At 43.9% G+C, this 27,619-nt stretch overlaps 2 protein-coding genes across 2 annotated transcripts; one reads left to right on the top strand and one right to left on the bottom strand.

Annotated features, from left to right (window-relative positions):
• Positions 1 to 446: 446 nt before the first annotated feature.
• Positions 447 to 12,844, bottom strand: adamts15a (ADAM metallopeptidase with thrombospondin type 1 motif, 15a; the record flags this gene model as incomplete). The annotated part of the gene is made up of 8 exons (XM_080527948.1): positions 447 to 1,245; positions 1,372 to 1,547; positions 3,020 to 3,195; positions 3,292 to 3,469; positions 3,648 to 3,934; positions 5,707 to 5,874; positions 6,237 to 6,369; positions 11,900 to 12,844. 8 exons carry the CDS (start codon positions 12,842 to 12,844, stop codon positions 447 to 449), a joined length of 2,862 nt encoding a protein of 953 aa, XP_080384074.1.
• A 2,429-nt stretch (positions 12,845 to 15,273) lies between these two features.
• On the top strand, positions 15,274 to 24,570 carry adamts8a (ADAM metallopeptidase with thrombospondin type 1 motif, 8a; the record flags this gene model as incomplete). The annotated part of the gene is made up of 9 exons (XM_080529067.1): positions 15,274 to 15,996; positions 17,418 to 17,657; positions 18,425 to 18,557; positions 19,318 to 19,485; positions 21,191 to 21,480; positions 22,450 to 22,636; positions 23,106 to 23,278; positions 23,481 to 23,656; positions 23,835 to 24,570. 9 exons carry the CDS (start codon positions 15,274 to 15,276, stop codon positions 24,568 to 24,570), a joined length of 2,826 nt encoding a protein of 941 aa, XP_080385193.1.
• Positions 24,571 to 27,619: the final 3,049 nt, after the last annotated feature.

The following is a 27,619-nucleotide window of genomic DNA, read 5'->3' as shown; positions in this document are numbered from 1 at the left end:
TTCATCTATTGACAGCTACCAAGAATACAATGGATCCAACATACATACAATTAACACCAATTGTTTGTATTTGACCCTCAAAATTGTTTTGTAGTTGTGTTACAGTCAGAGGTGGACCTCTGTGTGTAACTGAAATCTGAGTGATTATAATCAATCACTAAAGAATAGTTAACAGCAAAAATCCCTCTCTCTGTCTTTGCCTGTGTGTCTCTCACTGTGCTCCGCCCTGGTACTGTGTGTCTCTCACTATGCGCCGCCCTGGTACTGTGTCCTTTGTCTCCTTCATGTCTGTCCCAGATGCTATTGCACCAGAACAAATGCAGTTCTGGATCGTTAAGGTAATTTTTTTTCAGTTTTCTTTTCTTTGTCGAATACATTATTTGACAAACATTACCAGTCAGTTGAGGGGGGATTGTAGATTTGGAAGAGGGGATGGGTTGTATTCACTAACAGGGCTTTAGGGAACAGAAGTCCAGCTCCTGTGGCTTGCGTTTGCTGCTGGAGCAATGGTCCCGGGGCAGAAGAAGCCCAGTCTGGGTGGTACAGCGCAGCGGCCGCCTCTTGAAGCCCTTCCCGCAGGTCTTGGAGCAGGGCGACCACTCTCCAATGTCCCATACAGGACAGGGGTCCCCACACACTCGGATGGCTGAGGGCCTCTGTGTGAGCTCACAGTCCAGCCCCGCCTCCCCGTCTGGCCCCAGGCACTGCACCATCCTCCTCTGGAGCCCACTCCCGCATGTCACCGAGCACTCGTCCCACCCCGTGGCAGACCACTTCCCCGGGACAGGCCCCTGCTTGCTGTAGGAGGTCTTCTTTAGGAGGTCTCCTCCCTTCTCCCCCCCACCTTCTTCGGCCAAGACGCTGTTGTGGGAGCGCGCCCGGCCCTCTTTCTTCAAGCCCTTGTCCTCCTTGCTTTCGCGGGCCAGGTAGAAGGAGTAGCGGATGCGAGGAGGGGTCATCTGGCCCACAGACAGCACCTCCACGGTCAGGGCCTCGCGGAGTGGCTTGACTGCCTGCAGGGTCTCAGCCAGCCCTGCTGTACCACTGTAGCGTAGCAGGCTGCCCTTCACTATGATGTCCCTCTCCACGGCCGACACCACATAGTTCCCATTCAGCAGGTACTGGCCCTGGCTGTTCTTCACCGCCAGGTAGTTGTCATCAGCCACAATACCCTTGTAGCCCCGCTGCCGGATGTCTATGTTGGAGGCTCCCACGGGCAGCATGACGACAAAGTTGTAGCCGTGACTGGAGGGAAACACAAGATAACCAATGAAAGCTATTGAATGTTTCCAATTGAAATACTGTATATAAATCATCGTTCATTTTAGGACTTTAGGTCATAAAATATACATTCTATGAAGGCTTACTCACATGGGCTTGGTGAAGAGACCCGACACCTTCTTGCAGCTCTTGTTGTCTCCTCCACACACGCCACACTTGTCAAACTTTTTATTGGAGCCCAATTTGGCATCACAGCCGGCCTTGATGCACCTCCCCTGGACACACACTGCCGAGGAGTCTGGAGAGCACGGCGTTCCATCCACCACCTGCGTCACAGAATCATCGACAGAATTAATATACTGTAACACACAGAATCATACAATAATCCTGCAGTCGATCAGCAAAAGTGCCCTGCGGAGGTAACTCCAAACATCAGATATGGGTGGCTCTGAGGAAAAGACATGCATCCATATAGAACGTCTTCAGGGCACTGTCTATCCAGTAGCTTATACTGTACAACCTTCAGTCTGACAATGTTAGAGAGGGCTGTGCAGAACTGAACATTAATGTACAATAACCTGTAACCTGTAAGTTATGTGGGTATTTACAGGGGTGCATGACATACACAAGTTATACATTAAAATATTGCACATGTTCTTTATGCTCAAAAATGTTGTTGTTATATGGTATGCATAGCTCTCCTGCTTTGATGGTTTTAGACATGCCTACAGTGATTGGGCCGTACACCTCAGAAGAAAGGCAGAAGAAAACACTGAGTTAACATTCAGACCCATGACCCCAACGCATGATCAGTCTGACTGGAGGCAACCAACCAGATCTGTCTGCACACCCGTCTGTGTCGGCAGGGGTCAGGCCGGCGGTGAAATATGTGACTGATAACTGAACGTGTGTCTGAGTACTACCTCAGCCTGTTCTTCCATCACATGACATTTCATGTCAATATAACCAGCACAGAGAATGGCACGTTACATGTACAAAGCCCTTTTGTTGGAAAGGAGTTGGAGATGCCAATCCGTAATTTTGATTCTGTAGTTCGTTATTGAGAAGCTAACAAACCAACGGTGCACTTCCAACATTACAAGCTCAGTAGTGCTTTGCTGTTATTCCCATGTCTCAGCACACCACTCACTCCTATAGTAGTGTGTGTGTGTGTGCGTGTGTGTCTGTATGTGTGTGTGTGTGTGTGTGTGTGTGTGTGTGTGTGTGTGTGTCTGTGTGTGTGTCTGTGTGTGTGTGTGTCTGTGTGTGTGTGTGTGTGTGTGTGTGTGTGTGTGTGTGTGTGTGTGTGTGTGTGTGTGGAGTCTGTGGACACCCCTCCATGCCGTGACTGAGGGGACTGCTCTGGCTCACTCCACACCCCTCTATCTGAGGGAGATAAGCCCTCTCTCCATCGCCTCTTCATTCCTTTCTTCCTCTTCCCTCCTCAGTGAGCTCTGACGCGGCTGTGTGTTCATGCATGTGCGTTCATACAGCTAACCATACACTATTCACTAGCTCTCCTTTCCTCAGATGGGCCTTACCTGTGGCTCTAGGAAGTCAGCCACATACAAGTAGTTTCATAGTGCTAGACCATCTGCCATTGCACTTTTCGAAAGCTCATTCATATAAATACATTCATATTATACAGCCTTTAATATACTATAATCAAATATTAGTCACATGATAACATCATGTTTTTTATTTTTGATAAATAACAGCCACAATGATTGGATATATTGCCATGGATGAGTTCAAGCCAGCATTTAAACTGAGCCCAGGACACCCACTGCCTACTAACCTTGGGGGCCAGGACATAGAAGTAGCCTGTGCCGTTGGCTCTGCAGATGAGCTTGCACGTGTCCTTGGGGGAGACCCCGGAGTACTTGGGTACCCATACCACGGAGGGGGTGAGACGGTTGGTGTTAAGACTAAAGCCGTTGAAGGCCTCGCACTGCTCCTCGCGGTAGCTTTTACCTAAGGGTGTCACAAGGTCAGAGATGATTACCATGTGATGAGGACAGACACATTGAACATACTGTAGCTATATGATCTAAGGCCATCAGGTCATACCTGTGTCAGGGCAGGGGTTCAGGTTGCAGGAGCGGTACTTGACCCGCACCCCTTGGCAGTATTTTCCCCCATGTGCTGGCACTGGATTGTCACACTCCCTCTTGGCCAGTTGAACGCCACCACCGCACGTGCGAGAGCAGGAGCCAAATGTGCCCCACTTCCCCCAGCGCCCATCCACCTGGAGAACCAAGGCCAAGAGGGTTATCACAGTGAAGACGACAACATGGGCATTCCCTCATCACTCCACAGAGGTCTGCACTGGCACATTCCTGTTTCCATAGACATGACACATCTCACATTGCTGTGTAAGCAAGTGTGTGTGTGTGTGTGTGTGTGTGTGTGTGTGTTGGCCATACCTTTGACTTGTGGATGTCCTGTTTGTCAGTGCAAACCCCCCGCATGCAGAGCTGTCCGTCCCCACAGTTGGTGCCGTCTGCCCAGGGGAAATGACGCGTCTGACACACCAGCTGATTGCGGGTCTTTCCGGTGCACCACAGCCGACCACAGGGGGCCTGCATGAAGGGACAGGGCTTGGAGCCCTCGCCGAACGCCAGCTCGCACTGCCGATCCAGGCTGTAGGAGGCACCAGGGAGCATGTCAGGCAAAGCCAGAGGCTTCTGAGGTTGGTCCAACAGACATTCACCTAAAAGAGAGAGCATGAGCTATGAGCTACAACAACACACAGGGTTTACTGTAAGCTTCAAGTGCTGCGTTTTAGTGCTCAGCTGTGGCTGATTTTCTGTAATCCCAAACTCCCAAACACTTCTAGTCCACCTGTCTTAACAAAAACGGTGCTTTATATACATGGTGTCCTCAGTCATCCTTTTGATGCAATTCGCTGTGTGTGTTTATCTTGTCTTTTATAAGCCTGGAACTAAAACACACATTCTATGAAAGAAGATCAGGCTTTGTGTATATATATATGTGTGTGTGTGTGTGTGTGTGTGTGTGTGTGTGTGTGTGTGTGTGTGTGTGTGCGTGTGTGTATGTGTGTGTGTGTGTGTGTGTGTGTGTGTGTGTGTGTGTGAGTGTGTGTGTGTGTGTGTGTGCGTGTGTGCGTGTGTGCGTGCGCATGTGTGTGTGCTTGTCTGTGTGCATATGTGTGTGCAGATTAAACAAGTGCATGGCCTCTCAGCCAGTCACCCAGTAATGACCTTGTGAGGTTGGCCTTTGAAGCTGGGGCTTCAGAAACTGCTGATGGTTCATTGCACTGAGCTGCTAAAGACCAACCCCACACACATACACACACACACACCCACACAACACTGAGGGGGGCACGTCTCTCTCCTTAAATATACACACACACACGGCCCAGTCTTGTTCAACCACTCGCTGTGCCAGAGGCGTCTGCCTAGTGTCTGTCGTGCAGACTGGAGTTACGATAAGAAGCACAGACAACCTTTTCCTGGAAAAGTCTAATAATAGTCTGGGTCTGACAAGCTAGTGCTATTGGAACATGAAGGCTACAATGCAAAAATAAGTAGAGGCGTGGGTGTTTTAACACTCAGTAAGACACTCCTGTCTTTGCACTCAAATGATAAGAGATCAGGAGAAAACACTTCTCAACATTAACTTATTTACATCCAATAATAGAGAGTGCACACACTGGAGGCCAACAATATTGCCACGGTGACAATCCACATTGTCTATATCTCTATATCTGTGTTTGTGAATTGGTATAGTCTGTCCCAAGGAATTTACTCAAAAGGGCATAGAAACGAACAAACCATTTTCCTATTTTAACCTGCGTGGGAAACATTGGGGACTACACCTAGCTGCCAAAATCGCCGTGGTGGTTCTCTGTCGAACATCCTCTCTAATTTGGGACAGATGGTCAGGATAGCAGGCCTTGAAATAACAGTCACTGATCTGGGTCCAGACCGTGTGGTTTGTCCCGCTTGGCAGATGCTTCAGCTGCATTCGAAAGCATGGATTTCTAACATTGTTAGACTGAAGGTTGTACAGTATAAGCTACTGGATAGACAGTGCCCTGAAGACGTTCTATATGGATGCATGTCTTTTCCTCAGAGCCACCCATATCTGATGTTTGAAGTTACCTCTGCAGGGCACTTTTGCTGATAGACACTGCAGGATTATTAAGCCCAAAAATAAGAGACACATTCAGTCTGCTCCTGAACAAGCCCTTGTAGCAGAACGGCTTCAGAACAAACCAGCCTCTGTGATTATGTGTGAAGCGCGTTAGGACGGGCATGTGCTTTCTCAGTGCGGTCAGCCTGTTGCTAAGACAAAACTGAAGTGTTTGCATGTTGCCAACCCATGACTTCACTTAAGCACCACAGTCGAACAGACTTCAACTGAGCTTTCACACCTCCTTATCAAGTACTCGCTCTCCTTCTCCACGCTACGTAAACCAGAGGGCAGGGGGTCAGGGGTCAGGGGGTGAGGGTAGCTCACCATGCCCACTGTCCAGAAAATCAGTGATGATGGCAGCGCTGCAGGGGGACCAGGGGCTGGTGCGGTTGATCTTGATGAGGGTGGGCGACATCATGTGGTTTTCCTTCAGTTTCCCAAACACCTCCTCACAGGCCTTCACATTGTCATGGGCCATGTTGAAGACGTGCCCTGTCAGGGAGAGAGGCAAACAGAACACCAACACGTCAGCTGTCTCCTCTTTGTTTGGCAATAGTTACTGGGTGTTTACCCATCTATCTTTCTGGTTCTTAAGCCAAGATAAAAAGAAGTGTTTTACTTGTCAACCGGCTCATCTTTGTTAATCAGTTTAACAGTAAAAGTTATCAAAGTGAATCTGTAAGGATATAATATGATATTAGGGTCCTACATTAAACTGTATAAGCATAAACAGTCATGAGGGAATCTGGGGGGAGTTTTGTGACATTTTCCCACACTTCGGGCAAAACACTGAGCTGGGGTTTTGGTGACTATCCTGGTTTGTGTAAAGGGTGGTGGCAACTGAGTAGACTCACCAAGCTCGTGGGCAGTGGTGAAGGCAGAGGGCAGGCCGTCATCTTCGATCACAGAGCAACTCCTCTTGGGGTCACACATAGTGCCCACGTCGGCCATGCCCAGTGTGTCACAGGTAGAGGCTCCACACAGGTCCTGTATATGACGACAAACACAAACTGGTCAGACCAACACTCTTACACTCTTACATTTCACCCTGTAATTGTCTTTCCTGCTTGTTGCTCTGTTTATGACAAACCATGGAAGATCAGGACAATACAATATACATACAATATGTACAGTATTGTGGTTAGAGTCAGTGTCTTTATATCCTGACAAGTGTTACAATGAGAATGAGTGTATGGAAATCCCCAGAACACCTTTGGTCCCATTTCCCAGTTGCAAAAAAAAACAAGGTTCCAAATGATCTATTGCTTCACCACAAAGTGTTAAACACAATTTCCGTGAGTTTTGGATCCATTTGGATCAGTAGACCGGACGACCTCATAATCACAGGGCTCACTGACAATGATAGTAACCATGGAGCAACGCCCTTCTGTCCAGTTCCTAAAAAGGACTGGCTCACTTAAACAGTACCAGTTGGATTCTAATAAGAGTACTATAGATGAGGACAGTGATGATCAGGCATTGCAGCTACAGCCCATTAAATCTACTATTGAGAACCCAACCCCCCCCAAAACTCATTTAAAACCTCCCAGTCCCAAGCCCCTCACAACTCTGATCTGGCATTTAAAAGCCTATCCAAAGTGAAGCCCTAAAGGACTGTGACAAATTATTTACAGTATACACCACAATTGTTGAAATAGATGAAAATCGGATCCAGATGTGTATGTGTGTGTGTGTGTGTGTGTGTGTGTGTGTGTGTGTGTGTGTGTGTGTGTGTGTGCATGCGCGCGTGCGCAGGTGGGTGGGACGGGTGGGTGTGCATGCATGCGTCTGTGTGTGGAACCGCTTATTAACACAAAAAATACAGGACAGCCAGAACAAAGATACTAAATGGCAATGAGCTATGTTTTCAGCTCTGACCTACTTCTCACATCCGGCTATATATTTCCATGCTGTGGATCCAGCTGTTTAGTAACCAGCGCTGATCCTGACCATAAACCATAAACAAAGCCCCACTGGTCTTTGGTGACCTGTTTCTATGGCGTCCTCTCCACAGGCCACAGTTGGACATACTGTAGAAATAAGCACTGCCAGTGGCTGCACGATTGGACCTGGGGTACATTAAAAAGTAAGAAGTTGCACAGAGCTGCAACAGCAGGCATGAGAAAAGAGGAGCTACCACACACAACTGCAGGTTGTGATGACTACTGCAGAATAGATTCACTGATTCACCAGTATCACAGTCAGCTTTTATGAGATCTGGAAATACTTATGTGCATTTTTTTCTCCCCTTTACCCTGGTGTCTATCAGGGAAGTTAATAGCAAACTTAGTGTAGAGTTACTACCATCCATCCTTCTCTGGGGAAATATGAATTTGGCAGGTTTATGGTCAGAATCCATTACTAATCTTTTGGTTTTCACATACACATTCTGTGCGAATCACAGTGACTTCTCACAAGCTGCAGGATAAACCATGGCTGCTCCTGTGGAGAGCTCAGTAGTCTTCATAAAACACACAAATTAAACTCTAACGGGGTATAGCTAACGAAGACGATACCTCATATTTAGTACCTGCGTCATGATACAGCTCAACCAGGTGACATTACAGAAAGCCATATTCCCTCATTATCATCACCCCCCCAGTCTGGCCAAACATCTTCATCACCACTATGTCAGAAAATACTGCTCAAACAGCACTGACCCAATTGGCACCCAGACGTATCAACATAAGACTTTCATTAGGCCTTTATAAAGCCCAAACTGTTCCATGTGTGCATTCTCAAACCTCTATCTATCGCTCAATACTTTTCCCACTCTCTCTGAGTCATAGCTACAAGACATGCCTGTATTCACCACAGCTCAGCTTCAGTATGTTAAAAGTGGTTATTTGTATAGACAGACACGAAGGGTGAGAGGGTGGGGTGGGAGTGGGGCACAAAGAAGTCAGGATTACTGCCAATAAAAGACAGTAAAAAAATTAGCTGACAGGAGGGGCTGTTGGGTAATTGTAGATCCCATTGGGAGTATCCCCTCTCATAATTACAGCTTCACAGCTGAAGGTGAACTCTGTTAGTCTTTCACGTCCCCTCCAATGTTATGGGATATTAAAGCTCATTTCTCATGTGAAATGGTCAGAGTGCCCTAGGGAACAACTTAACTGAAAGTGATTGTTTCAAGTATTTTTCTCTTCCTCTAACAAGTCCCATTACAGAATGTTTTGAATCATGAGCCCATGCTTTGAAAGGTTTGCCTCACACAAACGTGCTGTTGCCAATGGTGACAAATGTTACTGTAGAGCCATGAATAACATGCTAAAACTCTACTTATTCCTTCGCTCATTTCTTGCATGATAAATTCAACAACAAGCTTGTCTAATCCTTTATATTCCTTTAATCCATATTTGTACATGTATGTCATATATTTCTAATTATCCCCACTGATGCTGCATGTCTAAAAACTGCCTCTGTATGCCTCTTCTATGCCTACAAATGTTGCACAGCGAAAACGTATTCTATATTATAATGGTTAAGCTGATACAGTACATATTGGCACCATTGCTATATTTGCCATATCCAATGTGTAGACAAGTACATTAGTCTCTCTCTCTCACTCTCTCTCTCTCCATTAGCCATGGTCATGGGTAATTGCATAGCTGTAGTAGCCTGTCTTGAGCTTGTTTGTTATTTAGTGGTTGGGATGACACGCTCATATGGTGCTGTTTAAAATGACTTGCAGGGCTTCTTTGTCAGTAGAAGAAAAGAGCTTGATGATGGCCAACTATGCCACTTCACCCTGCCAGTGCTCCTAAAGCCCTTTTACTAGGTGTAAATCTGAGGGAACGATAAAGTGGAAATTATTGAAGGTACATTTTAATAGAGACTACTACTGTAAATTGTGAAACCTATATGGATGTTCTTCAACAGTTAACTGTCTTTCCCTAAAACATTTAGGGACAGTTTCCCGGACACAGATTAAGCCTAGTCCTGCACTAAATATGATTTTCAATAGAAAATCTTCATTGACGATGCATTTTAGTCTAGGATTAGGTTTAATCTGTGTCTGGGAAACCGGTCCTTACATTCCAAGTAAACTGCAATAAGATACTGTATGTCATGTATGCACAGTATTTGAGATACATGTTATAGTTTGCATCCATTCCTTCCAAATATAGCTAGGCCAATTATAGAACCTTGAGTTATGACCCTGCATTCTTAATGTTAAAGGGGCAATCTGGGATTCAATCAACAACAATAACACAGTCACCCCGCCACCTTTTGGTAAACAGCCAAGGTATGGGGCTAGAGAAATGTTAGCACTCTCAAATTCCATGTTTTGAAGCTTGTTTGTTTACAATTACTTTTTTTTTTAGAAACATAGTATAAGTATAAGTATATTTTAGGTTATGATGGGGTAAAACAGTTGAACTAAGCTCATGAGGCATTTATAAGCTATATTCTTAAAAAAGAAATGGCTATATACAGTATCAGTCGTAAAAAAAAAAAGCAATACTAATTTAAAAGTAAAAAAGATGCTCCAATCCTTGATAGCCTCTTTATGTGACAAATTGACAAAGACAGGAGGTATCAACATGAACAAAGAGGGGACACGAAATAAACATCCATAGATATGACTACAAATATACACAAATATATATATATGTGGAAGTTTCCCTGGCGGCTGCCTGCAGCTGTGGAGTGCTCCTCTAGTGCTGGTTTCACACTGGGGGCAAGCAGGTGGGCCAGAGACGTGGAGGGATAGGGATCTCTGACATGTGCTCATAGATCCCCCTTCCTATCCCCCCACGGGCATGTTTAATGGGGAGCAGGCATCCTCAGTTAGGGTGGGGGTGGGACGGGCTGAAGCACTTACAGCTGGAGGCAGGGTGGGAATGGTCTAGAGAAACAGAGACACTTCCGATTGGGACTTCAGTTTCAGAGAGCACAGATAAAATAAGACAGGTTAATTTATGTAGATTTTGAAAGCTTATTCGGTTCAGTATGTTGATTGTTATGGTTGAGGAAAAAATGGTCATAACATAATCTACTGTATGACCCAATCAGATATGTGACATCACCTAAATGACATCAGTCATTCTATTATCTCATGGGAACCTTGGAGAGTGCATTTGTACGCTGCCTCTATTGAAAGTGTAAAGTGAATCTCTTCTCACCAAAAGTTCACCTGTCCTAGAACTGGGACTGGGTAGTAAAACCATGGACAAACTGCTTTGGCTATTCATGAAAGAAAAGGATTACTAAACACCTGTCCAATCTACCCTCCCTGCCTGCCTGCCTGTCTGGATGCCTGCCTGTGTGTCTAAAGTAGACGTTAAGGCCTTCATGTGGCTGATGGTTTGTCTTGCAACACATTGGGTAATTGGAAGGAATGTTAGGAGTGACATGAACTCTGACCTCCATCACAAGGCTCAAATGAAGAGGTACAGAGAAAACATTTCGGAAAGGAGGAGGGGGGGGGGGGGTTCCCATTCAATTTAAATAACCACCCACCTCAAACCCTTATCTGGTAGTTATGGTCAACTGAGGTCATGTCCCATCCATGGCCTGCGTCCATGGCCTGTATGGAAGGACGCATGTACAGTCTTGTTTGAATCTGAGTAGTCTCATGTAGCCATACCTCCTCACGGTGTTCTCACGCCTCATTTGGAGGTCTGGATGAAATTAAGATTAGCTGATCTGGCTTGGATTGAACTGGTTGGAGTGATGGGAGAATGTGCTCGCAATTTCATTGGATGTTACATTCCAAGAACTCTCTCCCAGATGCCCATATAACGTGTGTCATCTTTTCCAACCAGGTAGGACAATTTTACAGAGTTGTTGCCTATGCTAGTTTGCAACATTGAAGAAAAATGAATTATTTTAGAATTTAGCTCCGCCCAAACAAGGTATTTGATTGGTATAACGTGTTGCGAGGCGTCACTCATTTCAAACAAGTTTCCACCCCTTTGTAGCTACTTTCTGCAAAGGATGTCTCCAGGCTTTCCAAACTACAGTAGGCAAAGCCTGGTCTCAACAAAGTTAGACTCTGAGTGATGGGTGGTCAGTCCACAAAGAGGGTGAGTCCCAACTGATGGGGATTACCTCACAGTTCACTAGAGGTGGTAGGTGTGTTTGAGTGCAAATCAATTAGACTAACATTAAAGAGTCCAGCATCTAGTCAATCATATACTGATATTATGGAAAAGATATTACGAAAATGTATATATGTATACTTTGACGACTTGATAGAGCTATGTAGTGTGTCTATGGTGACATACGCGTGTCCCTCTCACAATTCCAGGAAATCCATGACCCACTGTGTTGGAATGCATGGCAGCAGTTATCAGACAAAGGCACAGGACATCAGAGGATGGTGTTCTGAATTGCCCTTGCAAAGGTTCAATCTATATTTCACGTTTTTTTAATGCAAGTTCAGCAGCAAGCCCACATGTGATTGCATTTGCACACAACATAACACCTTCCCATGGCATGTTTTCAATTCTCTGATTACCCCAGGATGTCACAGAGCACCCCCTGTCGGCAAAATAATGCCCATCCTTACCTGCTTGGTGAAAAGGATAGCTGTATCCCAATATTCTGGATGCTTGTCGTTATTCTTGTTCATTTTTTTCTGCCAAGTGCAAAAGTTACGCAGAGTCATTGCTGCGTTCCCGGACACTTTGGGTCCTTTGTCATCATCACTTATCACCATGAACTTGACAACTACGATGCTGATGGAGTTGAGAATACTGGGGTGTTTGTAGAGTCTAGCTGCCACTGACATAAGGGTCAAGAGGTAATGTTTAAGGTCATCTCCATGGAATTTCGCCATGGACTCATCGGCGACGACCAGCGTCTCGACGTATCTGGGAATGGAGGCGAATCTTTTGGATCTACCCATAGTACCTTTCATCATAGTTTCAGTCACATTGTGTCTTTTTAAGTGCATGTATTTCTCCAAAGACTTTGCAGCCTCTTGACTCATGCCAGTGTCCACTGCGCACCTGGAGGTTGAGTTGCCGCTGAGGTTGTCGTTGGTACGACGTCGGATCATGTGCGCGCTCTCGACATTTCTTGAAGTTGTGTCATTGCGGACAGGACTGATGAAATATTCCCACCCTTTGAAACCAAATGCGCCTTGTAAACCCTTGCATAGGCTCAATGCTGCGTACGAATACCGGTCTGAGTTCACATAACCAGAGTAAAAGCACCGGCTCATATCAGCGCTTGGAGCAGAATTGAAGGCTGAAGCAGCGCCTTGCGCAGAGATGGATGGGGCAAGAAAATGTGAATCTGGATGTATATCGAGCACAAAATCCTGCTGGAAGGCATTTATTTTAAGAACAATTCTTCCCGTAATATCCTCGGCGTTGTTAAAATCATTAATCTCATAGTTTTGGTCATCCAGTCTGATAGGGAAGCAAAGCTCACTCTCCATGCCATGGACGCTTTTGGAGAGTATAATCACAAAGCAGAGGAGAATAACTGTCCTTAAGAACATGGTCATGTTTGTATTTATGAATTAATGCAATGATCAGGAATTGATAAAGAACGACTAGTGAATCGTGTTCACTCTGAAATCTATTAAATCAGAGATCAGTAGGCTACGACAGAATAATCCAAGGCGCCGTATTTTTAAAACATTGAAGCTGTAAATCCTCTCAGTGCAAAATGCTCCTCCGTCCTCAGTATATGACTCACTTCCATGTTCTACCTGTCTGCTGAGCCGATTGCTGCTTTCTGTGGGTTTTATGCATTTGCGTCATGTGTAAACATTAGGAAATTGTAATCAGAGTTTTGGGGAGGCGCTCGGGAAAGCTCATTGGTTATGTGTCCCAGTTCAAGGTTTACACCGCAACCACTTGAAACTCTGTAAGTAGAAGCATCATCACTTCGACGGACTGCAATAACCGGGTCTCCCTCCCACTTTCTTGGGGTTGAACGGTGCAGTGTAGCGCGTGGCAACCACCCCGCCTCCACGGCGTATACCCAACGCAACATCCAAGGCGATAACGTGGAATTAATGCCATAGTTTGCAGTTGATTATACTCTACTAACTGACATTATTATATATTCTGGAATCTGTAGAATGTTTGTTTAAAAATACACATATTATAAAGGCAAGGCATGCCATGCATGGCCCCAGGGACAACATAACGAATCACCTAGTGGCTAAACCAGTGCGTAATTAGTGCGTAATTGTATTGTTACATGTATTCAATCGTAAACTATCCACAGTGCAAATGCAGTTTAATCTGTACCATCATGTATATGTCTGATTCGTGCATGTTCACATTCTTTTCTGACAGTGTGGAGGAGGACGTAGCTAAATGATTATTTGATTGCGTGGGGCTATATTTACCATGGACAACATCACATGCTGCTATCAGTGAAATAAAAAGTTAGGAATTGGTTACTTGGACACCATCTGTTCATTTGTTGTGCTGCTTTTGCTTTTTAAATAACATTATAAAAGTGCTGTGAACACAGGCTACTTATAAGAGACTGATGCCTTGTGGTATCAAGAAGATATATTTGTCATACTGTAGCCTAGGCCTAATACATGCGCGACATCTTGTGGCACACAGGCCGCATACAACTTTGATAGACTAGGTATGGCTACTGTCCATTTGTCCTATATCTATCCCGAATATTTTCTAACAAAACAAGAGCGCAGTTAATAATAATTTGTACAAAATGTTTCCATAAAAATTGCAACCGTGTGGATCGTTTATTTAGCCTAATCGCATTTCATTCGAATGAATTTCATTGTAAAACAACAACAATGCATCTCAACGCAACATTTGAATTGTGAAACAATACTGCCACCGTGTGGTTAAAACACAGGACACATCATAGCCGTTTAATAGAGTTGAGATCGAAATTGGTGACTTGATGAAAGTTAATGTGAATGCGTTTGAGTTGGAACATTGAAAAGTTGGCATTTTGATTGAAACTTTCGAACGAAGTATAGGCTAGTTTGTGATAGGCCTAAGCGTAGCCTAATTTTACCTGACCATAACCGATTGATTTCAGAACTTTATTTCTTACTATGCTCTCATTTAGGCCTACTACTAGAAAAACGATTTGATAAGAGTATCATATTTATGTATTCCATTATCATTCCACGTGCGTTTTCAATTCAATAATATATCACACATTGTATAGAATTTGCGACTAGGCCTGCTAATCATGCACCGATAGCCTAAAAGTCATTCATCGGGAGCAGGTTATAGCAAGGGCACTGTTTGGTCACTGCAGCAGCCTAGTTAACTCTTATATCATCTAGTTATGTGCTTAGAATCTGTAGGCCCTACAGTCTACGGGTCATTTGATTCAGTTGTCAATAGTCCACATTGTCTGATGATGAGTTGCGCTTTTAGTAATGCTTTTGATATGCTTCGCTCTGAACAGAAAGCCCAGCAATACTCTAGATCAGTGGTTTTTAGCCAAGAAATGTACAACAGTTGATGTACTCGGTCCAGAGTGTCGGAGGTATTGAAGGGGGCGTGCTGCCTGGTACAATCAATTGGGGTTTACGGTGGGGGGGTTTCTATGCGCAAGAGGGGGAGGAGAGAGCAGCAGGAGTGGGTATCAAAAAATAAACCACTTATGTTTTAGAGGAGCAAGCCTGTATAAATACCACAGTCACGAGCAGCCGCCGTTAATTCAGTCTGCTGCAATGGGTCTCAAGCCCGGGCTTCTAATGCTATTTTAGGAATTAACATTTAGGCTAATAACAACTAATAAGCAAGAATAACCTATCAGTTTGAAGGATATTTAATGTATTTTGTTACCGCTTTGGTTTTCGATCTTAGTGGGTAAAGAGTGCCGTTTATTCTAATTAATTAGTGAATTAATCAGTGACTTTCATTTTCAGGTCATTTGCTAAATGCAAACGTTTCTTTATTAGACAGTGCGTATAATAAACATAACATGGGTTCAACTTTGCATATCACTTTATTAACCCTCTCCTTAACTAACGTTGCGCTTTCGGAGGTATTCCTGCAGTCAGAGGAGATTATACCCGTCAGAACAAGTGTGAGAACCGGTCGGTTATGGAGAAGGAGCGAAGAGCAACAACGTTTAACATTGACAGCCTTTGGTCAGGATTTCACGCTGAATTTGAACACAGATGACACCTTCGTTACTCCAAAATTAAGCATTCAGCGCATCAAAGCGAAACATCTGGTTGCGATCCTCAACGGTTCTGGTTCTGGACACTTCACTAGCGACGAGACAGCGGGGGATGGAGCAGAGTTCACAGGCTGTTTCTACTCAGGGAAAGTAGACTCTGACCAGGACTCCATGGTCACTGTCAGCTTGTGCCACGGGATTCAAGGGACGTTCATAACGCACGGGGATGAATATTTTATTCAACCCAAATCCAATGGTCTCCTAAAAGCAGAGAGATCCATCTCGCAGGTGCATGTTATAAAAAGGAGAGTGTTCACCGATACACATAAGACTTCAAAGACTGCTTTTGATCAGATGAAGGATGATAGCCGGCTCATGGACACAGACGAAGGCAATTTCTCTCACGTGCAAGATGCTGAGAAAACGAAGCGCAAGCGACGTTTCGTCTCCGCTCCAAGATATATTGAGACATTGGTCGTGGCTGATTCTACTATGACACAATTCTATGGAGACGAAATAAAGGTGAGGCCAAACCGACATGATTAAATGAAAAATAATACTTCGCTAAGTCAAAATAAATGTTATACGAATGAGAAATAGAATGATTGATATGTTACAAAATATGATTGGCAGCGATATGACAGCGCAGTGTGATGGGCTCGTGTCCAAACGCGTCATTACGCACGACAGTTTCCAAAGCAGTCTAATTTTCCATGCAGGAATACAGTGCCCGAAAGTCGTTAATGACACTGTCAGGGACGCCAGGAGGGCGCAGAGCTAAGCAATATCATCATCACACATTATCACAACCGTGACGCGCGCTCTTCCCGTGGTTGACGGGAAAGCCCGCTCTTGAAAAGAAAATCTTGCGGCAAATCGTGACGTTAGAATTATAAGGTTCTATCTCCATTTTTGTCCAAATTGAGTTTTTTACATAATCTAAACCATTAGGTGTTTATTAATGCCTGTGTGGTGTTGTTTTTAAAATGTTGACATTTTTTAGTTCGTAATTAATCAAATACAAAGGTTCCATCTCACAAAACATACTGGAATGTAAAAACTTTGACGCTCAATATCTCTGAACTACCCTAAACGGAGATAGAACCTTATAATTCTAACGTCACGAAATGTGAAAACACCATAGATGAATGAAAAACTGCTTTTGTTAAAGGAAGAACAAAAAATTGTTTAATGGTGTAAGTTAAGCATCCAGGGTCATGTCACAATAAGAGATAATGTGTCTGTTGGCAGGTCAACAACAAAATCACTCGAGAATTGTAATAACATTTAAAAACGTTATGGCGCAAGGTAAATCAAGGGTAAACTTAGACCTAATTCTAATGTATCTGATTCTTCTACAGACTTGTCCTATTTGGAAATTAAGACTTAATGATATTTTCACTAGTTCAGAGAAGCAAAAGATATGTTGATGATGATGCATAGAAATGTACACATTTAAACAAATGACGGTATGACATTTGCCAGTTCAACCGATGATAATCCCAGGCATGATTTGAATGAAGACATAATTGTATGGTGTTATTCTATCTATTGCACCGCCTCTGTGTCTATCTAAAACGGTAAATAAAATGTTGGCACCAACCCGCTGTTTTGGAGTTTGCACCATCTGGGAATGAAAAGAAGCCATGTAGAGTTTGTTTATGCGGTCCTTCCATCCATTTTATTGACGGAAAGAAAAACATAAATGTTTAAACATTTCAGTCCAATTGGCTTATATGTTTGGGCCGATTCTCTCAATGCCTGTGAGCGTGAGTTGTCAGGTCTTCATTTATGTGGAAAGTGTAGACCATAAGTGATAGTGTTGAGTATGTTGGCAATACAAAGTAGACCTACTGTTTATAAGTATTGTAACTGTTTCACTCACTCACTGAGTGTGACATTGGTCAGACTGTTATTGTTTTTTATATCTATCCTCTATCCAGCACTATGTCTTGACTCTGATGGCAGTGGCAGCTCAGATCTACAAACACCCCAGCCTGAAGAACTCTGTGAGCCTGGTGGTGGTGAAGATGTTGGTGGTAGAGGATGAGGAGGTGGGGCCTCAGGTCTCTAGTAATGGAGGAGTGGCCCTTAGGAACTTCTGCACCTGGCAGCAGCTCTTCAACCCCATCAGCCAGAGGCACCCAGAACACTATGACACTGCCATCTTATTTACCAGACAGGTAAATTGACAAACTGTGAAGCTCAGTTTAATTCGCCATACAACTCAAGTTAAATTTACCATAGAGAAACAAATGCAACAAGGAGAGGAAACAATGCACCTCAGGTATGAGCACCTGGTTAAGACACAACCGTCCAAAGAAAGGGCTTGTTACTTTAGCTTGGACGGTAGATGACAAGCCACACAAAATACTAATTGAGGCTCCCCAGAGCCCAGGTGTCATTCGAATGTACAGTAAGTACTTGTAAGTTACGCTGTATGCAGGTCAAAGAGATAACTGTCTGTCAGAGCAACTCAAACTAGGGTTTCAATAGGTTTGTGTGCTTTGCTTTGGATACCACACAGTTAAATTTCCTCTCTTCCTAAGTCTGCTGGCTGCCATGTATTTGCTTCATTTTACGATGGAAACACTGACAAATATGTTTTGCTGGCAAGAGCTTAACTTTTTTGGGGAAAAAACTCTGTCTGGAACAAATGTAGCGATGTCTGGATATCAGTGTCTGAAAAGTGTCCCCCCTCTCCCTACTCCTTTCCTCTCCTCTAACCCTTGTCCTTTCATGTACTCTTTCCCAGTATGATACTCTGTTCACTTCTCAAGCTCTCCCTCTCATGCTCCCCTTCTCAAGCTCTCCCTCTCAAGCTCTCCCTCTCAAGCTCTCCCTCTCAAGCTCTCCCTCTCAAGCTCTCCCTCTCAAGCTCTCCCTCTCAAGCTCTCCCTCTCAAGCTCTCCCTCTCATGCTATGCCTCTCTATTTCCCTCCCCCTCCAGGATATTTGTGGCCTGAACACCTGTGCGACCCTGGGGGTGACAGACGTGGGCACCATGTGTGACCCCAAGAGAAGCTGTTCTGTCATCGAGGACAATGGCCTCCAGGCAGCCTTCACAGTGGCACATGAGCTTGGTACGTTAACACACCATGAAAAAAACTAAAACAAACACTGGCCTTGCTTATTCTGCTTGCCTCTTGTTTTGATAAGTCGCTGATCCAAGGGACGAGTCTTTTAACTTTGTCTTTTAGCTTCTTTGCAGAGCAGTCTAAAGACAAATAACAGTCATGAAGCTAGTACGATTATTAAAACACTGTACAGTACACAATATTACGAAATGCTTCTTTGATATTCCAAACTAGCTTAGAGTTAGAAAAGTGTTTGGTTTCCTTTAGATATTGCTTAACCAGCCCTAGCATCGAGACCCAAGTCATTAATCAACATAATCATACTCTTAGTAATGTTTATCTTAAAATCTGTGTAGGCTGTTGAGTTGAGAGGTTCGGGAACTATGTGAGACATCAGCACAATTGAAAAATATATGGCACAAGGAAACCGAGAGAGGGTGGTATATCAGGAATGGGCTAGGAGCAGCTGAGGGGTGGAATTAAAAAAGAAATCTCTACCACTCTCTACCAATTAAAATGGAATATCTTAACATGTACAACTGCAAAAGTACCTAGTAGATGGAATATATTTGTAATAACTGTTAAAATTAATAAAACAAACAAAATATATTTGGTAGGGCAAAATATATATAATGCACATTTAAAAAAATAAAAAATAATAAAAAGTTCCTTTTAGGGGAGGGTTGGGTCAGGGAGAAAAAAAAATACTAGTATTATGCAAGCAATGATGTTTCATCTTAAACATGGCTTCTTTCTTTATCCCCAGGTCATGTTTTCAGCATGCCACATGATGACTCAATCAACTGTGAAAAATGGTTTGGTCACCTTGATGGACACCACATGATGGCATCTGAATTTGTTGACCTCAACAAGACCCTACCGTGGTCCCCGTGTAGTGCCCGCTATATCACAGAGTTCTTGGACAATGGACATGGTAGGACTATATTTATCTCAGTACCTCTATCTCTATTCTATGTACCACTGCGCAAGGGTGTGCTGTATGTGTGCTACATGTGCAGCTGTATTGGCTGGTATCATGGTTAGGTTAGCAATGCACTATGCATAAACATCTTGTATTGACAGTTAGTTCTTATTGGTTAACATGTGGTTCCCAGCTTTCATTTGGTTTTGGAATGAGGGAAAACATTCCTGAGAAACCAGAGCAGAGAAAAAACTGTTTGTCGTTTCATTAACTTTAATTAACTGTTTTGAGACAGTTGTTCTAAACGGCCGGGGTATTATTATACAGTTAATGGAAACCTGCCACAGAGAATACTTGCCACAGAGAATGTCATTTTGAGCTTAGAGTGGTGAGAAATCCCTCTATATCCCTTTCACTAGTTTATTTTCTTTCTCTCTCTTTTTACAATGCCTACACTGCCTTAACTTGCTCCCTAACCACTAATTATGGTCTCTGAAAACCACTTTGTAATTTTGCTGAGAGTGTCAAAACTAACAATCTGGGCAGAGTAAGCTTCTCTCTCTGTAGTGCCTCTCGTGCGTCTCCAGTCTCTGCTCATAGCAGGACAAACACAGCACTGTAATCAGATCACACACACACACACACACGCACACGCACACGCACACACACACACACACACACACACACACACACACACACACACGCACACACACACAGAAACATCTGTGATTGCTGGCAGAAGGCATCTTAGGATTGATGATGCTATATTAGTGCAGTCTCTAAAAGAGCACTGCTCCACACTCCGCTTTATGCTTTAGGGTGAAAATCGAAAGCAAGGAAATATCTGTGTTGCGAAATAGCAGACATTTTTTGGTTGTTGATTTATATCCATCGGTATTCAGTCTTTGCTTGCATTCTCTAGTTTTCTGACTCATCTGCTAGTGCGTCACACATTCCAGGTTTAACAACTGTTTTCTCTCACAGAGAAACTGAGTGTAGCCCAGCACATGTTGTCTTTACTGGCCTTGCCACAGGTACATAGTGAACTGATGCTGCAGAATTTAATTTAGCAAAGAAGCCATTTTACTACAAAAAATAATGATTCAATTACAATTTACTAGGCAACATACTATACCAGAAATGTTGAAATAACATTTGCCAAGACCAGTATCATTTTGGTATGTAGATGACAACCAAAATGTAATATTTTACAATTAAAACAGAGTTGCACCACCTTCCTTCGATGGTATGTAAAAGAAAAGCTGCTTCAATAATGTAAAACTTGAAGCAAATCCCATCAAATGATTGATTCTGTTTCACTGCATTTATCACACAACTTAGCAACGGGATACCGGTCCATACCTTTAGGAAAGAGAACTTAAGAAAGGCAGAGAATATGTCTTCCTAAATTGTCTGATCTGTACCTGGCCCATGGTTCCTCTCTGCAATGAAATGTACATCTGCAACGAAAATAACCCCTCACGCTAAAATTGTGAACACCTGTTTTGGTTCTCAAAAACATAACAGTCAACTCCTGGTCGGATTGGCATCCATTTGCAGTTGATTGATAGAATAGAAATGTGTGTTCCCTCTTTCTGACTCTGTGAGGCCTCTTACAACACCTACAATACAGTATGTCTGGGTCCTCCAAAATGTCAGTGAATGAGTAATATATCACTAAGTTACATGAGTGTGGCTGTCTATGTTCCTCTTCCAGGTGACTGCTTGCTGGATCCCCCAGAGCAGACCCTTCCTTTGCCCTTGGAGCCGCCAGGTCACACATATGGGCTGGACCGGCAGTGCCAACAGGCTTTTGGGGAGGAATTCACCCAGTGCCCAGATGCCCCAGAGGACCTGATCTGTAGCCAGCTCTGGTGCCGAGAGGAGGGCCAGCCACACTGCACCACCCGTAACGGCAGTCTGCCCTGGGCCAATGGCACGCCCTGTGGGGCCAACGCCACCTGCCAAGGCGGTGTCTGTGCAGTGACTCATCAGCAGGAGAGGGAGGTAGGCATGCTACAGAGGATGATTCTGTCTGAGTCACTTCAGTCTGATTTATTATACAGCCATTACCTGCCTGAGAGTAAAGGTCTCTGAAAAACGTGTTTAAATACCTTACAGAAGGTTTACAACCGACTGCTGCTTTTAGCAGTGTTTGCCTGCAGGGTCTCTTGTTCTCTGCCTCTATACTTTCTCTCTTTCACAAGTTTGTCAGTTTCTCTTACCACACGTATGTGACCATGATAGGTGTTTTTCTACAATGCCAAGCTTCTGGCCCAGTCTGTATTTCAATCCCATCTTCAAAAATAAAATGCTCCTCCTCATGTGCCCCTGTCTCGCCGCTTCATTTGGGATCCCAAAATAATCAATCCCCTCTCATTCAGGTCTCTAAATGTTAATCCAATGGCCTGGTAAGGTATATTTGGTACAGCTCTTTAAAGAGTGAGAGTATATTTGGTGCAGCCCTTAAAAAACAGTCCTATTCCAGGGGCGAGCTTGTGATCTCAGACACCCTGGCTGTTAGAAGGGTTCTTGTGGCCAACTCGTAAAAACCCTAGAGAAATGAAATGCAGTATCTTTGCACATGCCAGGAGCTCTGAGTATGTGGAGCTAGACACACGGAAGGCACTTACACGCGTGGCAGACTGCAGGCGATGACATGCCAGAGGAGGTGCCAAATAAAAAACCCTCACCAAACAAAAACTCTTATCAACACTGGTGTGCTACTGTTCCAAATGACTGGGGTGTCACTACACATTATTAAGAGATCACATTATTGATGTATAAATCATTTCATATTATGCATGAAATAAACTACCGTCAGTTAGGCATTTACAGTATTAATAATCATTGATACTGTAAATTGATGTTATTGATACTGTACATTCTTAGTTTGGGTATTGTTTATGAATGTCTCGTAGTATAGTAAGTGTCAAATGAAAATGGTGCTGATCATCTGCTGTGGCTGTGTTTTAGGAAGCTGTGGATGGAGATTGGGGGGTGTGGGGACCCTGGGGGCCATGCTCTCGGTCATGTGGAGGAGGGGTGGAGTTCTCTCAAAGAGAATGTACTGAACCTGAGCCACTGAATGGCGGGGCTTATTGCGTGGGCCAGAGAGTCAAGTACCAGTCCTGTAACATCCAGGCCTGCCAAGAAGATCATGGTAAACCCAACAATCACTAACCCTAATTCAATTGCCAGTATTCAGTGATGCAGTCTAGCCACAGTTTTCCGGACTTGCTTGCAGAACCGCAGGAATAAGACTAGCCTCTCCCACACAACACCTGTTATAGGCTACTTAAATGGGCACTATGCGAGTGAGAACCCAAACAGTGATCTAATGTGATTGGTTCTAATTCGAAAACACTGTGGACAAAGTTTTAACCCTGAGGAAGCTCCAACCTAGAAGTTAGACATTTTTAAATTTTAAAACAGGATTTGCCCGCTTGTGAGATCTGGTGCTATGACCTGTCAGTAAATGGACATAGTGGCCCACCCACTTATGACTGCCCAATAGCCATTAAACAAGTTGTGTTTGACAGACTCTTGAGTGTGTGGAGTGTGCAGAGTCCCCTAAGTCTGTCAAAAGAGACTAGGATAAGACTGACGTGACATGATCTTTCTCTTTCCAGGTAAGAGTTTTCGAGATGAGCAGTGTGAGAAGTACAACAGTGACCGTTACCTGGATATCTATGGGAACGTGAAGCAGTGGATACCCAAATACAATGGTGTGTCGCCCAGGGACAGATGCAAGTTGTTTTGCAGAGCAAGAGGCAGCAATGAATTCAAAGTCTTTGAAGCCAAGGTACAAATTGAGTCAATTGTTAACTTTGATCCTTTGATTCATCTAAGGAGTTTGCACATCATTTATCATTAAATTGTAATCATCCTTTCCAAAGCTATGCTTTTCCTAAGATGTATTGAAAATATCTGTTCCTACATCAACATACAATAAATCATTTGATTTCAATTGCTGTTCCCTCCTAATGTGTCCCCATGGTGGACAGGTCATTGATGGCACTACATGTGGCCCAGACACCACGTCCATCTGTGTCCAGGGCCAGTGTGTCAAAGCAGGCTGTGACCAAGTGATCGGATCCAGTGTAAAGCTGGACAAGTGTGGCATATGTGGGGGTGATGGTACAACTTGCAGGAAGATCACTGGATCCATGAATAAGGCCTTGTGAGTAAAGGAAAATGTCTTCTGCGCAGAATTTGTATGAAAATGCACAAATTATTCACTGTGTTTTGGGGATTAATCCTTTCTCATAGACATCATCAACATGCTGTTCAAGGAGTCTTTAGCAGACACACTGTAGATGAATTCAAACTCTTGACAGGTTTCTCTGTCTTTCTCACAGATTTGGTTATAACGATATTGTGACTATTCCGGCTGGAGCCACCAATATTGACATCAAGCAGAAAAGCCATCGCGGGATCAAGCATGATGGCAACTACCTGGCTTTAAAGACAGAGGGAGGGGCCTACATCCTGAATGGGAATTACTCTGTGTCGACAGCAGAGCAGGACATCCCTGTTCCAGGTGCAGTGTTCCGATACAGCGGCTCCTCAACAACCCTGGAGCGGATCCTCAGTTACCAGAGCCTCCGCCAGGCAGTCACCATCCAGGTCCTGTCCACAGCTGGAGACGCCTCTCCCCCACGGGTCAAGTATACCTTCTTCCTCCCCAGGGATGTGCCTTTCAGCAAGCCTGGCTCTGAGGGCAGGGGCCTACTGCATGCCATCCTGCCATTTGGGGGTGCTGAGTGGGTCCTGGGGGAGTGGTCAGAGTGCTCCAAGAGCTGTGGCTTTGGTTGGTCTCGCAGGAACGTGGAGTGCCGGGACGGGGCAGGCTCCCTGTCCTTCTTCTGTGATGAGGACCTAAGGCCAGTGGACATCCGGCCTTGTGGCGACCTGCCCTGCCCAGTCTGGCAAATGGGGCCATGGTCTGCTTGCTCACGGACATGTGGCCTAGGGATGCGCCATCAAAGTGTGCTGTGTATTGACTACACAGGGAAGACAGTGGAGTTGGAGAAATGCAACCCTTTTAAGAGGCCAGAGGTTGTCTCTGCAGAGTGCATTTATCAGGACTGCTGAAGCTGTGATAAGAGAGGAAATAGTGTAAAGCACTAGTTAGCTACTAACTAATTAACATACACCCCTTTCCTAACCACCTAATGACCATGCTTCAGACAAGCTGGGAAGCCTGGGCAATTCACTCTATTAGCCAGAAGCAGACATGGTCATAGAACATTTGGATTGAGTAACTTAATTATTTCATTGTTTATTTCCTTGATGTCATGGCTTTAGTTAAAAACCACTATTGAAGGTTTGTTATCCAATAGAGATCTACCTCAAAGGATGTAAAAATCAACTCTCTCTATATCCGAAGTTTCTGTTTGCATCCAAACACATTTAATCAAAGGCACATTACCTTTGCACACATCCTGCTGAGATTCTGCTGGAGTAGTTTAATAACTCTATTCATCTTTGTCAAAATGCGTCACACCCCAGATAGCTAGACTCAAATGACAGCAGATCACAAACCTATGGTCAACTACAAGCTAAGCACATGCTCTCTACCTCTAATCCTGGTACACAATCAGAAGACAATCAAAAGCAGACATTTTCTGTTTGTAGATGGGTCAAAGACGTTACAAGGGTAAGGTAAAAAAGTTGTTTTCATAAAGAGAGGCATGTTCTAAAACCTAATGAGAACACCTAAAATACCCTTCACATTTCTGGAACACTGGAGCATGTTTTGGATGTCAACTCTCTGGGAACAGAGAAACTCATGCTATCACACTCACATCTCTCATATAAAGAGCTATTTTAATTAAGAAAGGATGTTTCAAACAAAACACAAAACCCTTTAAATCAGCTTTACTGTCAGATTCCAACTTTAACAGGTTAAGGTGAAATTGTGTATTGAATTGTGTGTATTGATTAAACTGTAGATATTATATTCACAGCTAGTTGGAATGAGTTTGCGGCATTCAAAACTTTAGCAACCACATTGTCCATCATGTTAATAACAAGGAGATTGTATTTATTTTTCTTACCATTGTTTTGGTTTCTTTTCATTTTTATTTTTATTGGCCATGATGAATGCTGTAGGTAAACATTTTGTGATCCATGATTCTTTCATCAACGAATGGCAAACAATCTACCATTATTCAATGATAAATATGTTTTAATACTTCATTTTCCCCAGAACAACTTTATTAAGCACTATGAAAGGATAGCTTAAAAATCGAATACGTTTGGATTCCTTTGGTCGCGGCATAGCAGTTCTTAAAGTTGTAAAGAACATTGTATGATACCGCAAACCGACGTCAAATTGAACACTTTCTTGACCTGTGTAAGGTGTGTGTGTACTGTAATACATCTACATTTATTTTAGAATCAAGAGAAATATCTTAGGCAGAGACACACTCCTAAATATGGAGTAACATAGAGAGAGAGGTATTAGTCTCCAGTCCTCTGTTAAAGGCATGGTTCAGCCTATTTTCATGTGAAATACCATCTTACCCTGAGTGTCATCATAGGCTAGTAGTGAAAGCTTCTCTGTTCTCCACTTTGCTACTGCAGCACAGGCTAACAGTTAGCAGCACCCTATCCAATAGACAGTATTTGTTTGAAGAATCTCTGAGGAGATGTTGGCATGTAACATGATATTTCACCTAAACATGAGACTAGGCTGAACAATCCCTTTCCAACTGGTGTTGTAGAGATTAAGGTCAAGTCCACTCTTTGGGTGCAATTAGAATAGAAGTACTGTATAACATGCAGCAACAACAAACAAATAGCAGTGAGACTATAATTTCAGATTAGGTAGCCCATATACAAAGAACATACATGCAGGGTTAGAACATGCATTGGACAATATACATTGATGTTATCAATCAACTCCTTAGTTAGAGAGTTCGTTATCCGTTAGATAAACAACAGACTTTGTTTTCAGGTTTCCTCTGACTATGTAATAGCATTCCTGGATGTATTTAAAGGGAAAATAATCTAAATTTCAAAGCATTCTATCCCTTCAATGAAGGTATGTATGATGCTATTGTTAAAGTTTCCTTACAAAGTTATTTATTTTTTAAGACTAATCGTTTCAGTCTCATATAGAATGCTGCTGTCTGTCCTTTACAATGTAAGAAATTAGATTGATGAATGAAATGAGTCAATAAAAATGTCTCTTGACTGAAACACAGTTTAGTCGTGTTCTTCAACCTCTCGAATGGAGCTATGACAATATGTACCGTACGAAGAGTAATCTCAGAACACAGTCTTGAGATACAGTGCAAAGATACAGGAATTACAAACCCAAGGAATCAAAAAACCCACTAAAGAGTGCTGTGTGGGCAAGTCATCCCTCGAGGGTAGCCAAAATAACGGTCTGTGTCCTCACCTGCCTGTCTGTCTGTGCTGCCCACTCACCTGCCTGTCTGCCTGTCTGTCTGTCTGCCTGTCTGTCTGTCTGCCTGTCTGCCTGTCTGTCTGTCTGCCTGTCTGTCTGTGCTGCTCACTCACCTGCCTGTCTGTCTGTGCTGCTCACTCACCTGCCTGCCTGTCTGTCTGTCTGTCTGTCTGTGCTGCTCACTCACCTGCCTGTCTGCCTGTCTGTCTGTCTGTCTGTGCTGCTCACTCACCTGCCTGTCTGTCTGTCTGTCTGTGCTGCTCACTCACCTGCCTGCCTGTCTGTCTGTCTGTCTGTGCTGCTCACTCACCTGCCTGTCCGCCTGTCTGTCTGTGCTGCCCACTCACCTGCCTGTCTGCCTGTCTGCCTGTCTGCCTGTGCTGCTCACTCACCTGCCTGTCTGTCTGTCTGCCTGTCTGTCTGCCCGCGCTCTCACTCTAGCACCAGAATCCAGCACGAGCGCAGGTCACGCGCGCCGCGCAGTGCATTGTGGGGTAGATACTAGACACAAAAAATAAATGAGGTCCCCCGCTCAGTCAACAACAGTAATCAAACCATCACAGCAAAAATATTTCTATAACTTTTGTCAGTGTACCTTTGTCCGGTCCACTGTAGCAGTCACAGCATGGCATGGCACGCTGCCGGAACGTGATTAGACGAACTTGAGAGAGCGAGTTACAGGCATGGCAGCGACGTACAGCTAACAGACTAGCCAACCAAACCAGT

This window comes from Nansenia antarctica (assembly GCF_963989245.1).
Source record: "Nansenia antarctica genome assembly, chromosome: 4".
NCBI lineage: Eukaryota > Metazoa > Chordata > Actinopteri > Argentiniformes > Microstomatidae > Nansenia > Nansenia antarctica.
The sequence above is the reverse complement of the archived record's forward strand: the minus strand, read 5'-3'. Positions and strand labels throughout refer to the sequence as shown.